This window comes from Mus caroli, chromosome 7 (genome assembly GCF_900094665.2).
Source record: "Mus caroli chromosome 7, CAROLI_EIJ_v1.1, whole genome shotgun sequence".
NCBI lineage: Eukaryota > Metazoa > Chordata > Mammalia > Rodentia > Muridae > Mus > Mus caroli.
The window spans coordinates 123612918-123627958 of NC_034576.1; the positions used below are offsets into that span (position 1 = coordinate 123612918).

The window sequence follows — 15041 nt, forward strand, 5'->3', positions numbered from 1 at the left end:
TGCAGACTTTATATGCCTCAGTACAGGGGAACGCCAGGGCCAAGAGGTGGGAGTGGGGGAGTGGGGGAGTGGATGTGGGAGGGTGTGGGGGACTTTTGGGATAGCATTGGAAATGTAAATGAAATAAATACCCAATAATAAAAAAGTGCAAAAAATCCAAAAATCCAAAACAAAAACAAAAAAAAAGAAAAGAAAAGAAACGCTTCATGCAAAGGGCACATATCAAAGTCCCCTCAGCATGAAAAACAGCCTTCAGAAGGACAGACTGAACTTTGAATAGTCCACTCTGACTGTAGCCCAGCAGTGGCCATGGCAGGATCAAAAGAACCATAGACATTCTGTCTAGTTCAATATCATCTGGGCAACAGAGAGTGACCGGTGGTGGAGTTTAAACTGGAATTTACCATTTTGCTCCAAGGTCAGTTAATAGTCAGGGTTTGCTGCTGTAGAGGTGGAAGGAAGCAGCCTCTTGACACAGTCTGGGCCTACCTCAGCCAAAGGGTAAATGGCCACAGGTGTCTGGAGCTTGGCTCTGCGTGGAGATTTAGCAGGTTTGCTTTCAGAATCAGCTCTTTGCAAAGAGGCCTCTTTCCTCCACTGCGCCTGCTAATTATCCCCCTGGAGACTGCGGTGCTTTTCAAGGAGCCTCGTTGCCCACTTAGGAGCTAATAAATCACAAAGTCCCCCAGGCAGCTGGGCCTTCCAGAACACAAGTGCAGAACACACAAATTTAGCAGAAAGGAAGCCTTCCAGAGACTCTGTCTGCAATAATCAGAGGAGTGTTCACTCTGTGTTCCCAATAATGCCCAGCTCCAGCAGACTCCTGTGTGTGCGAGGTGCACCTTGCGTGGACAGTGGAGGCTGTGGGAACCATCTGTGTTCCACTGGGTAGCCAATGTGAGTCAGAAATGTAATCTCCAGAGAGCCCCCAGGGTGACGAAAACTGATCATGGTCTGGCTAGGGAGTATCCCCAAAAGGCTAACACACTGAGGCTTGCTCTGCAGATGATGGTGCTACAGAGTGGACGCAGAGTCAAACTGGAACTTGTGTCATCAGCAAGTTTGTTAATTTATGATTAAATTCACACTGAACAGCTAGGAAGAATTGTTGGGGGGGGGGAAACCTTCCTAGAAACTTAATTTTGAAGGTCATATCTTGTCTCTGCAGCCCCTTCTCCGCTGATATATTCAATGGGAAGCATTTATTTAACACCTCCTATGTGCCAGGGATATAAAGATATGTGAGGTGTTTTCCTTCCTTGAGGTATTAACAGCTTTGTGGGACGGGTAGGACTTGAGGGGTGAAGTCTCCCAGTTCCCATGTTGCGATCTGCACCTAAACTAAGCTTCCCACAAACATGGGTGGCTTCCTCCTCTGGCAGAAGGGTCTACACCTGAGTGTAGTTTCCTATAGGTCTTCAAAGTCTGCAGAAGCACAGCTGTTGAGCAACTCTGCCCTACCTGTACTCGCACAGCATGATGCTTCTGCCTCAACACAGGCTCAGGAAGAGTGGAACCAGCTGATCACAAACGGAAACTTCTGGAATCATGAGCTAACATAATTCCTTCCTCCCTCCCGTAAGGTGGTCTTTCTTGTCCTATAATAAATAAATAAATAAATAAATAAATAAATAAATAAATAAATAAATAAATAAAATTTGGATTTTTTTTTTCTCTCTCTAGCAAGCTCTGCAAGAAGTCTGGGTTTTCCTTTTAGATGACACAGCACAGAATTCTGAGGTGTGGGACAACGTAGTAATGCATGATCCTCCTGCCTCATTCTTCCCAAATGAAAGCCTCCACTGTTTCCTGTTCTTCATAATGGGTATTTTCAGAAACCCACTGAGAGTCACCTCCTTCCTGGTGCTGAGAATACAGCACTGAACAAAGACAGCCATGCAAACTCCAAGGGTTTAAAATCTGTGCCCCTTCTTAGAATTGGGAACAAAACACCCATGGAAGGAGTTACAGAGACAAAGTTTGGAGCTGTGACGAAAGGATGGACCATCTAGAGTCTGCCATATCCAGGGATCCANCCCATAATCAGCTTCCAAACNCTGACACCATTGCATACACTAGCAAGATTTTGCTGAAAGGACCCAGATAGAGCTCTCTCTTGGGAGACTATGCCGGGGCGTAGCAAACACAGAAGTGGATGCTCACAGTCAGCTATTGGATGGATCACAGGGCCCCCAATGGAGGAGCTAGAGAAAGTACCCAAGGAGCTAAAGGGATCTGCAACCCTATAGGTGCAACATTCTGAACTAACCAGTACCCCAGAGCTCTTGACTCTAGCTGCATATGTATCAAAAGATGGCCTAGTCGGCCATCACTGGAAAAAGAGGTCCATTGGACACACAAACTTTATATGCCCAAGTACAAGGGAACGCCAGGGCCAAAAAAATGGGAAGGGGTGGGTAGGGAAGTGGGTGGGAGGGTATGGGGGACTTTTGGGATAGCATTGGAAATGTAATTGAGGAAAATACGTAATAAAAAATTATTTAAAAAAAATCCTATCATGGTGGGAGAGTCTTTAAACACACGATTAAAAATGGACTGGGGGTGGGGGGTAGGGATATGACTCAGTTGACCAAATGCTTGCCTCACATGCATGCACACCCTGGGTTTGATCCATAGAAACACATAAACCGCATGTGATATCACAAACCTGTGATCCCCAAATTTGAAAATCAGAAGTTCAAGGTCATCCTTGACTACAAAGCAAGTTTGAGGCTAGCCTGGAATATGTGTGATTTTTGCCTTAAACACACACACACACCAATCTATAGACCCTTGCCAAAATCCCACTGAGTAGGGACACATGAGGGAGGCAGGAACATGGGACACATGGTAACCATTACTCATGAGCAACTTTAGTGATGGCGGTATGGTACAAGAATGAATAGTCCACACCAGCAGTTCCCAACCTAGGGGTCGCTACCCCTTTGGGAGTTGAGCAACTCTTACAAAGGGGTCTCCTAAGACCATCAGAAAACACAGATATTGGCATTATGATTCATACCAGTAAGAAAATTACAGTTATGAAGTAGCAACAAAAATAATTTTATGGTCTGGAGTCACCACAACATGAGGAACTGTATTAAAGGGTCACAGCCTTAGGAAGGGCAAGAACCACTGCTCTCTACCATCCTTTGCTCCATAGAGATATAAGTTTTCTCACCGAGGCTCCTGGATCTGTGCTCAGAATTTCTAGTTGAGTGAGTCTGGCTTGGGATTCAGGGTGGTCACCAGGAACAGTGCTGAGCCTTGCAAGGGAGCAAGTGCAGAGAACTACACAGCAATGCTGTGTGTGTGTGTGGCGGGAGTGGAGGTGCTCCCTTAAGCCCCATTTCCCTTCTTGCTTCTGGAGTGTGTATTGGAAGCAGAGTTTGGATATCCAGTTCAACCTATGGCACCTATGGCCACAATAAAATCTCTAGAACAACAAAAATACTGCTTCCATGAGTCTGCCAAGGCCTTTCTCTGTCAGAATGCTAAGTACTAAGCTTATAAACACCAATGCTGATTGCTGAAGACTCATAAAGCCACACTATCTACAAACATGTCCTCCAAAAGCTGAAATATTAACAATTTAGTCCCCAGGCTATGGTGTTATTGGGAGGTGGTGAAGCCTTTCAGAAGCAGGGCCTAGTGGGAGGCCATTTGGTCATTGGAGTGTGCGCTCAAAAAGGGTTTTGGAGCCAGCTCCTTTTGTGCTTCTTGCCTGTGAAGTAGAAATGTTCCTCAACCATATTGTTCTCCTACACGCCCTCAAGACATGTAGGCTCCAAGAAAAGGAGCCCATTACTACAGACTAGATCATACATGACTGTGAGCCAAAATAAACATGTGTCTTTACAAGTTGATTGTGAGGGCATTATGTTGTTACAGCAACAGAATGCTGGCTGACCCGGGCCACCTCCCAACAGGCTTGTTCTGAGAATGAATCTTGAATCTACTCACTGAGCAATGATGGTGAGCCAGGTTATATGAAGGCAAAGATAAACAAGAGACATCTCCAAATAGCTAATAATCTTTAGTAATAAAAAGAAACATAAGAGATAATTACCAAAAAAGAGACATAAGAGGTAATTACCAAACGATAGGATGCTGCTGATAAATATAAAACACCAGGAGACAACAAGGATGTGTGGCTTCAGTTCCAGTCTGTAAAGATGAGAAATCGTTCATCAGAACATGGGGGGAAAAATGCCAGTGTCAAATCTCGAGACGTTAAATATCCAGGAGGGCAAAGATAGCCTGGCCAGCAAAGCGCTCACCACGCAACCGAGAGGAGTTCTACATAGAAAGCTGACCACCAAGCATTTATGAGCATTTACAAGCCTCCCCGAGGGAGGCTGAGATCTGTGGCTCTCTGGGCCTCAAAAGGCCACCAGTCTAGCTGAATCTGCACACTCCAAACCAATAAGAGACCTGGTTTCAAAAAACCAAGGTGGACCAATACATGAAGAGCAACACCCGAGCTTGACCCTTGGCCTCCACATGCAAGTGCACGCATACAGACAAAAAATAAATTCAACCAAGAAAAACCATACATTAAAAGACACCTGTGTTTGGAGAGTGGGCTTTATGTTCAGTGTGGCATGACCATCAAGTTACCAGGAGTGATGGAAATTAATTCTAGAAAGGTAGGCAGGGAACTTGTACTCCACAGAATACTGGCTTCATTCTAAGGAGTCACTGAGGCTTGCATTGATTGGGTTGGCTTTAGAGAGTTTCCCCTGGTGGCAGAATGGATTGAAGCCAGTAGAAGCATGCACATCAGAGAGCAAGCTACAGCAGGTGAGCCCTGTAACTAGGTGAGGAGCACAAAGACTTGGGAAGGTTAGGAAGACAAATGTTCCAAGGAAAAAAGACAGACATTTTTTGTTGTTGTTGTTTTGTTTTTCTGTCTGTACAGCAATTACAATTTGAGAGGGAAAATGGGGCGTTGAAGTGTTTGGTCCTCAGACAGTCAGACACCGGCAGTTTAGAACACAGGGAAGCTGAAGTTATACAGCATCCATGACCAACTTATGAATCAGCCCCTAGGTGATGACTAAAGGCTGGGGAGGAAGGAGATCATTCGGGACGACTGTGCAGTCTATTGGGAAGGTCCGGAATAGACTGGAGAAAGTCGGGAATTTGAGAGAGGCTGAGGAACTCAGAGCATAGCTGTATTTGAGGGCTTGTTGATTACATTAAAACTCAAATACAGAGAGAGGGGTTGGAGAGATGACTTAGCAGTGGAGAGCACGGGATGCTTTTCCAGAAGACCCAGGTTCAACCAGCACCCACATAGAGGTTCAGAACCATCTGTAACTCCAGCTCCAGAGGATCCAATGCCCTCTTCTGGACTCCGTGGGAACTGTAAAAAATTATACACAGATGTACATGCAGTAACCATCATTCTCTCTCTCTCTCTCTCTCTCTCTCTCTCTCTCTCTCTCTCTCTCTCACACACACACACACACACATACACACATATATACACATATAAACAAACAAACAAATAAATCTTAAATACGTACTGGTAGAGATGTGGGGACACGTGCCATGCTTTGTGGGCAGACTCTGATGGAACATTTACATATGTGCTGCACCCTGGCCTACCTTCATGGGGTTTATCATGGGAAGAGTAGGAGCAGCTTCAACAGAAAGGGAGAAGAAGAGGCCGGATTGCAAAAGTGAGGGCTGTGAGCAACAGGAGCCACAGGTCGCTTAAGTGGCAGTCATTTATAGGCAGGGTGTGTGTAACTCACAAACTCCAAAGGAAATCTAGAATCACACCTCAGAAATGGTAAGATCCTGACAAGCTGCTAACACACACTTCAGGAGCCTCCTCCAGGACCCCGTGGCTGGTTGGTAGGGCTCCATCTTCAGTCCTTATGACACATTTTCATTCAGTCTTAGGACACTAGACAGGCCTTCATTTGCCCGACTTCCATCACACACCTGCTCTTCAACTCACTAAGACTCTGTCCAAAGCAGGAGTGTGGCAGCTCCACAAAGGGAAATCCAGGCTGTGACTGGCTGTAGGGAAAATCCTTGCTAAGCAAGGTAAAACGAAGATGGAGGGCAAGTCCAAACAGCAAATGTAGGAAGACTCTCCTGGTATTATTTATTTATTTTAGTGCTATGTAGAAACGAAGGGAGATAGCAACTTCAGAGGCATGAACTGTAGGGAAAGCATTCATCTGTTTGCTGGCAACTGTAAAGCAAAATTCCATCTGTGACATAAGGAGAAAAGGCAGACCTCAAGGTGCAGTCTCATGTCCCCACCTGGCACTACTCTGTGTGTGTGTGTGTGTGTGTGTGTGTGTGTGTGTGTGTGTGTGTGTACATGTGTATGTGCCGAAGCTAGGGAAGGACCTTGGGTGTCCTGCTCTATCACGTTCTCCACCCCTCATTCCCTTGAGATGGGGCCTCTCACTGCACCTGGAGCTAGGGTGGCAGCCAGCAAGCCCTAGCAATTCTCCTGTCTCAGTACTGGGGTTACACAAATGCTCAGCACACCTGGCTTTTTTTGTGGGTATCAGAATCCAAATTTGGATGCTCATGTTTTCACAGCAAGTACTGATGCCTGCTGAGCCACCTTACCAGCCCCTAACCTGGTCCCTTTATCTTAGCTCTGGTCATGCAACTCATGTACCCATTAGGAATTTGAATAGTAGAAACTCTGTTAGAGTCCAGTTGGGGGATGCTATGATATTCTGGAGGTCGCCAGAATTGATTGGAATTCTCCAAAGTAGCAAAAAGTAAGATGTTAGTGGATGCAGAGGTCATAAGTTCACAGCTGGACTATTAAGGCTTGGGAAATGCTGCCTCCCCTGTTTTCCTCAGATGTTCCTTATTGCACCATAGGATATTGCAAAGAAATATATTTAATGGCCAGTCAAGTACCAAGTCTTTATGCCCCGGGAAGTCCTTTGCATCAATAATGTCCATGGAGTTTGGAAAACCTTTAGAGGTTTTGAAACAAAAATATCAGTTGCATCAGCACTCCTGAGTAGTGAATGTGGAGCCTACAGATGGATATTCAGAGAATCCTAAGGAAGTTAGCTAAGCCAGGTGTACCACAAGCCCAGCCAACATTCCTTGTTCTCACAGGTGGACCACAAGCCCAGCATTCCTTGTTCTCACAGGTGGACCATGAGCCCAGCACACCTCATTCTCTGAAACTAGCAAGAGGGCCCGGGGACAGATTCAGATGAAGGCCAGTTTCAAGACTGAATGGAAGGAAACTGAAGGAATTGGGATATGGGAGCTTCTACCTCCTCCCTATTGGAGGAGGCTAGCTTCATGTTAAGAGTGGGTAAGAGAAGCAGGGTTGGGAGCTTACAGTGAGAATTTGAAACACCAGACGATGGGGGTGCTGTAAAGACCAGGTAACACATGGCTGAAGAGTCAACCAAAGCTAGAACTGATGCTGTCTGAAGGCTCAGCAATCCTGAATACCGGTTAGAAACTTGGGAGCAGAACTGGCAAGAATAGAAGCTGAAATACTGCATCGTTAGAGACTGAGAAACCGGGTGGTACATGAGGGATGGTACTGAAATTATTGTCCAATAGGTCCAGAAAAATGGTAGAGAGCGAAATCAAGAGTCTCATAGGTAAACTCATAGGTAAACTGTCTCATAGGGCAGGTATGAGTTTGGAACTGTGCTAACAGTGAAAGGAGACAAAGATGTAATCTGTCACCTCCTGAGGCTGCTGTAACAAATGGCCAGGAGAAAGCATTAACACATCAGGGGATGGTTCTTTCCATGGTGTTGGAGATGGGGTTGCTAGCAGAGTTCGTCTCCTATCCATACTGTGAAGAAACACTGCCTTGGGCCCGTCTTGTAGCTGCTGGCGACAACCGTGTTGTTCTGGGCCATCATGTTCACTGCGTTACTGCCTCAGCCCACCTTCTTCCCTGCCTGTCTAAGGTTACTGCCGTGGATTTGAGTCCCACAGGTCCAGGATGTGAGACTTCACCTTTACATCTGCTTAGACTCTGCCCCCAACAAAGCCACACTCAGAGGTTCTGTGTGGATATGGCTGGCCCTAGAATGAGCTTCAGGGTGAAACATTCTAGTCATGACAGCTTTGGTGACAAGGCCCAAGGGTTGGCTGTGAGTGTTTCTAGAGGAAAGAAAAGAAAGGCTGGTGACAGAGAAGACACTGGAAAGGTGTGAGGACAGGTGGAGGTGACAGGAGGTAAGGAGAAAGCTGGAGAGGGTGAGTCTGTGTTCCAGAGAAGTGTGAGGACGATGTTTTTTTTTTTTTTTTTTTTTGGGGGGGGGTAATGTTGTATACTGTTGGAGGGACAATATTTTTGTCTTAACTCTGCTTCCTTGCCAGCCTCCTCTGATTCCCTGTGAACCTTAAAAATGAGTTTTAAGATGAAATAGCCCAAAATATGCTTAATTAATTGTTTTAGGATAGAACCCTAGATATCTTTATTTAAATAAAAATGTGAGAGAGAAAAATGAAACTCACTAACAAAGAAAGAACCAGAAAGGGAGAAAGGAAAAGTTATATCCTCATGCAATGTTCCCGTGCAAGCAGCCAGCAACAAATTCAGCTATAAAGACAAAACTCGACCCTCAGAAAAAAAGCAGCAACTAGGAATCAGGGGAGTTCCGAATCCAGGCTGGAGAGAGAGATCTGGAAGGGACACTGCAGAGTAGCTACCTTCATCCTCTGAAGTCCCAAGCAGAGCCAGAAAATTAAAAAAAAAAAAAAAAAACAAGGGAAAGAGGGTTGCACTGCCTGGCTCTGACTGAAGTTGCTGCCTGCCCAGAGAGGCCTGTGCTTCATGCAGCCCGAGACAAAGGATGTAATTCAGATAGTTTTTTTTTCCATAGAAGACGTCAGAACGCATTTCTATTACAGCTTCTATTCTTGCAAAAACAAGCCTTTTGCTCCTCAAAAAAAAAAAAAAAGATTTTAATATATTTGAAGAAATAGTTTTTGGCCAGGATAATACTCCACGGCTTACTTTGTATTTTTGAATACATAATAAACACATTAAAAATTTCAAGCAGCGTAAAAGATTATACAATCAAATGTAATTCTCATTTATCCCCAATTGCCTAGCTCTCCCTTCCCACGTACAGATCCCTCTCCCAGCGCTAACTACAATCACCAGAGGCCTGAGTCTCCCTCCTGAGATAAGCTGCCATATGGCATTTCTTCATTACAAAGGATAAGGTCATCCTTGATGTAAGTCCCCATAATACCAAACTCTGTGGATGTTGAAGTCTCTTACAGAAAACGGCATAGTATCTGTGTTCCATCCTACACTGGAGTAATCTTCAAATCATCTTTAGGTGGCTGGCTTATAGTACATAATACAGTGTTGATGATATTGTACACAAAGGAACATTTGTATGTATTTAGCACATGCACGTTTCCTAAAGTGTGTGTGTGTGTGTGTGTGTGTGTGTGTGTGTGTGTGTGTGTGCATCATGTCACGTATGCAGACCAGAGGACAGCCTCAGGCATCATTCCTTATCTTCCACCTTGTTTGAAGCAGGGTCTCTTTGTTTCTCTGCTGTATCTACCAAGCTACCTCACCAGTAGCCTCCACAGACTCCCCATCTCTGCGAATCTTGCATAGGAGTGTTGGTATTTACAGACATACAAATACTCATCTTTATGTGAATTCTGGATATCCAAACTCAGGGTAACACACTTGTTTGGCCTCCCCAAATATTTTTGATCCATAATCAATTGAATCACTGGCTGTAGAACCCTTGGATGTGGAGGCTTACTGTATTGATTACATATTAATACTTATAGATCTACTGGTTAAACAATTTGTTTTAACCCATAGTGACAGATATTTAATTTTGTTTCTGTCTTTAAATTTTTTATAAAACACACACACACATACACACACACACACACAATGCAATGTTAGTTGAAGTGAGTTTCTCACCAAGTAAGAACCTCAAATGGGATAGGAGAGAGGGGGGCCTGCGTGGGTCACCTAGGGGAGGAAGCTAACAGCAGCACCCCTAAAACAGCCACACTCTCTGATGATGTGTTGCTTCTGCGTCCCCCCCCCCCCAGGAGCCTGATGCCGAGGACCTTGGAGACCCAGATCACACTGGAGAAGACGCCCAGCTATTTCGTCACTCAAGAAGCCCCTCGACGGATCTTCAACATGTCACGAGACACCAAGCTGATAGTGGTGGTGCGGAACCCAGTGACCCGAGCCATCTCTGACTACACGCAGACTCTTTCCAAGAAGCCAGACATCCCCACCTTCGAGGGCCTGTCCTTCCGCAACCGCAGTCTAGGCCTGGTGGACGTGTCTTGGAACGCTATCCGCATCGGCATGTATGCACTGCACCTGGAGAGCTGGCTGCGGTACTTCCCATTGGCCCAGATCCACTTCGTCAGTGGAGAGCGGCTCATCACCGACCCTGCTGGTGAGATGGGGCGCATTCAGGACTTCCTGGGTATCAAGAGATTCATCACAGACAAGCACTTCTACTTCAACAAGACCAAAGGATTCCCTTGCTTGAAAAAACCAGAGTCAACCCTTCTGCCTCGATGCCTGGGCAAATCAAAAGGGAGAACTCATGTACAGATCGACCCTGAAGTTATAGACCAGCTCCGGGAATTTTATAGACCTTATAATATTAAATTTTATGAAACTGTTGGGCAGGACTTCCGGTGGGAGTGAGTCTCCAAGGTACAAGGGCTCTACTCTTGTCTCTTCCACAAGGTTTGCTCCCAGATATCCTGACCCCCATCTCCAGCCCCTCTTCTCATCTTGAACCCCATGATAGATCATCTTGGAACCAGAAAACTGAATAAAGTCCAAGAGACTGGTGGTTCCTGCTCTGTCCAGGAAATTCTGTCTGCTTTTGGCACACCCATCCAGTTCTAGAACCTGCTCCTATCTGCCCATGAATGGTCCTGAGGAATTACTGTAAGAAGAAAGGATCTCTCGATGTTGGGGGATATTCTGAGTGGAGATGGCTCTGTTATGTGAGAACAGCAGTTCATCCCAACACTGTACACTCAGTGGTGGGCGTAATTCCAAGTGGCATGTACCTTCCCTCTGAGCTTAATTTTCCCCTGCAGCCCTGAGCAGTGGGATAGGGGAATGACCCCCCCCCCCTCAGACCACAGCAGTTCATCAACAGTGTGCAGAGCCCCAAATCCCTCTCTGTCCACTCCAGGAGACAGACTCTGATGCTGAAATAAGCCAGTGACTTCAAAGCCTGTGGTCTCCACTGTGCTCAGAGGACAACGATGTCTTTGAAAAGCACTCTGTGACTCTCCCTGCTCCCTGCGGACAAAAGCACATAATCTGCTGTTACGGGTACTTTCTTCACGCGAGCTTTCATGTTCAGCATGCACGGGATCATGCTTGTCCATGTGAAATAAATATGGCTCTCTCGTGTCCTTAACACTGAGTGTTTCTGTCTAAGGCAGGCCTTCGTCAGTAAATTCCAGTGGAAGAAGTAGTCAGGGATGTGAAAGACTTGGGAGGACAGCTGGAAGTGGGTGTGGGTGTGAAGACTGTGTCGGGAGAAGCCAGGGTATAGATGGGGGATGGTGGTTTCTGGCTGTAAGAAACTGGTACAGAAAGATCACACAGAGATCTGCAAGGAACGTGTTTATTGTATTTCTTTATCTTCAGCACTAGGCATTGAATCCAGGTCTTCATGCATGCTAGGCACGTGTTCTGAAACTAAGATAGAGCCTCGTCATTTTTACATTTATTTTCTTACTGTGTTAATGTGTCTTGTACACACAGGGAGGAGAGTGTACAAATGTCTGTGTAGATGCACATGCACATGTGTGCATTTGTATGTGAAGGACAAAGGTCAGTCTCAGGTATCACTCATCAAACAGGCCATCCCACTGCCTTTTGAGACAGTCTCTCACTAGCCTCAGGATTACCAATTAGGATATTGTTTCTCAGGTAGATTGTCCACCTGGGTTTTTGTTGTTTTTGTTTTAATTGTTGTTGTTGTATTGTGTTTTTGTTGTTGTTCTATTTTGTTTTGAGACAGAAGCTCTTACTGGCCTAGAGCTTGCCAATCAGGCTTAGTTGGTTAACCAGAAAGCCCCAGGGATCTGCCTGTGTTTGTTTCCCCAGTGCGAGGATTACAAACACATGATACTATGTCCAACTTGGGTGCTGGGGACAAAATGCAGGTTCTCATGCTTGCTTGGGAAGCTTCACTGACTCTGCTATCTCTTTTGCCCCTATATTTATCTTGAGTAGGGTTTTACTACGTTGCTCAAGCTAGCCATGAGCTTAGGGTACTCCAGCCTCAGCCTCCTAAGTATCTGGGATTAGAGTCACATACTGCAGGGCTGGCTTCTTCTCTGAAACACGATTTGGGTTGGATAACATCTCTGCCTAGATGCTTTCAACTTAAAATACCAAACTGAAGGCCCAAGGATTGAGGAAAAATCAGATAGATATTTTTGCTTGGCCAGCATAAAGCTTTGAAATAGCTGTCAGTGTTTACAAACTGAAAGAATTCACCTCAAAATGTAGGCTTTTGACTTTTCTTTAAAAAAAGAAAGAAGGAAGGAAGAAGGGAAGGAAGGAAGGAGAGAGAGAGAGAGAGAGAAAGGAGAGAAGGAAGGAAGGAAGGAAGGAAGGAAGGAAGGAAGGAAGGAAGGAAGGAAGGAAGGAAGGAAGGAGAGAAACTCTGACATGAGAATTGATGACCACTTTTGGATATGGTCCTGCACTCCTGAGCTTTCCAGCTCCCACATAGCTCCCTTCCTTGATAGGCATAATCTGCTTGACCCTTGTGAATATTTCCCAGTCTTGCCTTGAATGTCCCAGTCTCTAGGATGGTGTCCAGTCCATCCAACATGGCACCGAGATGATCCTGACTCCCATCATCTGGCTCACCTCCTGCTTCTTTCTCATCTTCTCCAACACTCCAGAATCATGCTTTCCTGTGTCCTTTTCAAGTCCCCACACTCTGGCCCATTCCCTCTCTTTTGCTGTGGAATGTTTGTTCTTCTTCCTCCCTCACATCTCTGTCTCATTCAAAAACCAGAATCCCAGTAAGACTTCATTCAAGTATTCATGCATGACATTTGTAAAGTCACCTCCCTCTGTTGACAGCTGCTCACTCTTCTATCTTCGTTTGTCAATAGCAGGTTTTTATCACACTAGATAACAGTTGGGTATTTAAATGTGTTTCCACCGTAGATCAGGAACTCTTTGAAGATCAAGACTCTTTCATGCTCCGTGGAGCCGTGCAGGACGCATACATACTACAGCAGTTTACTTCTTCCGCTCATCCTTATCCAAGGCCCTGGTCTTCAGCATCCACCCACACACCTACACATCCATCCACTACATGTTTGCAGTGAGACTACTGTAGGTTCACATGCTCTGCTAAGCATTACAGAGGTGTTAACAAAGTCTTAGGGCAAAAGCCCCAGCAGGTTGAGTTCAGCCTCTTCTCTCAACAAACCAGTTAAGAAGGTGAATACTGATATAAAAAGCAGAGAGAGATCTTTTGATCCATATTTATATTGGGAAGGGGAACAGATAAAGGGACCACGTGACTCCAAGTCCATCTTTAAGGAACTGAGTAGAGCTTTAGCTTTAAACATGGGGCAGGGGGAGGGGGGGAGGAAGCTGGACCATAATTAAGCCGCTCTGGTTAAGGTGTGGTCTGGATGCTTTTGCCCCGTTCTGGTTCTGTGGAATGGTCCAAAGAAGACCTTATCACTCCGGAGAAGCAACCTGGTGACCATGGGATGATTACCTCTGCTCCAGGACACCTCCCTATGATAGGTGACTTCCTTCATTTGGGGGGTGCTCTGTCGGTGCAAGGCTCTGCCGTTCCTCCAATCAGAGGTAACTACAGACTTAGGATAATGATAAGACTTTGGATGCCCTTGAGGATCCCGAACAGGATGTCGTAAAAGACCTCTGTGATTCTTACCTTTGTGCCTTTGGCCTTGAAAGAGCGTAAAATGAGCTAGACGTCTAGGGTTTCTAGATAGACACTCCTTGGGTGATTATCATCCCTGCATGCTGAGGTGAGCAGGCAACCCAAAGAAAGGGAACCAGGTTCTAAATGAAGGCAGAGACACCAAGTTCTTATCCTGCCTGTGGAACCAAAGGAAGAGTTCTAAGTGCCTATAGGTCATTGGAAGGCATAGTCTGACACAAAAGTCTAAGGTGTTCACTGTATGTATGAATGGGTAGGTCTTGTGAGCCATGCATCTTCCCGACAGCAGAGGACTGTAGCCATGGTACTGAGAAGTGCCTTTGTGAGTTTATCCCTGTTGATCTGAAAATGTGATGCAGAGGAATGAGTAGCCATTACTTCCTGGAACTGGACTCTGAGCCACTGAGGAACAGACAGACAATGTATGTGGGTGACAATAAATTGCCCTATAGTATTTCCCACTGAAATGTGTTTAGTGCCCTGGTATCCTGAGCTACACTCTGGCCAAAGCCACAGCCACTGGGAGACAGAATCTCTAGGACATAAAAGAAGCCCCTGATAAAAAGTCAGTAAAATTTGATAGCTTATCTCAACTTTAGGAGGATTCACCAAGAATTTGTAAAAATCTTGAACGTTGTGTGCAGATAAGCTTCATTCTTCTACATTGCCAGCATCCGCAGGCCGCCCAGGCTAAGCAGCAGCACCATCTTAATGAATAGGTATGTCTACTGTAATTAGCATATCCATCATTGTATGCAAATGAAAGATGCTAAAGTATCTTTAAAATCCTAGCCGAAATGACAGAAATTCCGAGTACATGGGTCTACTCAGCAAGCTCTGATTTTTAATCTAGTGTAACTGTTCCCTCTCGCTTAGGCTGCCCCAGGGCAAAGTTGCACAAGTCCCAAATTAGTACAGTTTAAATAGATGAAGTCTGACTATTGCATCTGAAACCAAAAGGCCTCCTCAGGGAGACTCACACAGGAGAGAGAGACAGAGTCAGAGACAGACACAGACACAGACACAGACACAGACACAGACACAGACACAGACACAGACACAGACACAGACACAGACACAGACACAGACACAGACAGA

The 15041-nt window shown here is 45.5% G+C and overlaps 1 protein-coding gene across 4 annotated transcripts in view; it reads left to right on the top strand.

The window, feature by feature from the left end:
- The window catches only part of Hs3st2 (heparan sulfate-glucosamine 3-sulfotransferase 2), a 109452-nt gene that overhangs the window by 93091 nt on the left and 1320 nt on the right, over positions 1-15041 (top strand). For 3 of the 4 annotated variants that reach the window (XM_029479195.1, XM_021168626.2, XM_029479196.1), the window contains one exon: positions 10063-11414. In XM_029479195.1, the coding sequence (XP_029335055.1) occupies positions 10063-10681 (619 nt within the window). In that variant the 3' untranslated portion in view covers positions 10682-11414. Of the gene's footprint in view, positions 1-10062; positions 11415-15041 lie in introns of those variants that run through there. The other variant, XR_003837115.1, reaches the window with a different exon arrangement.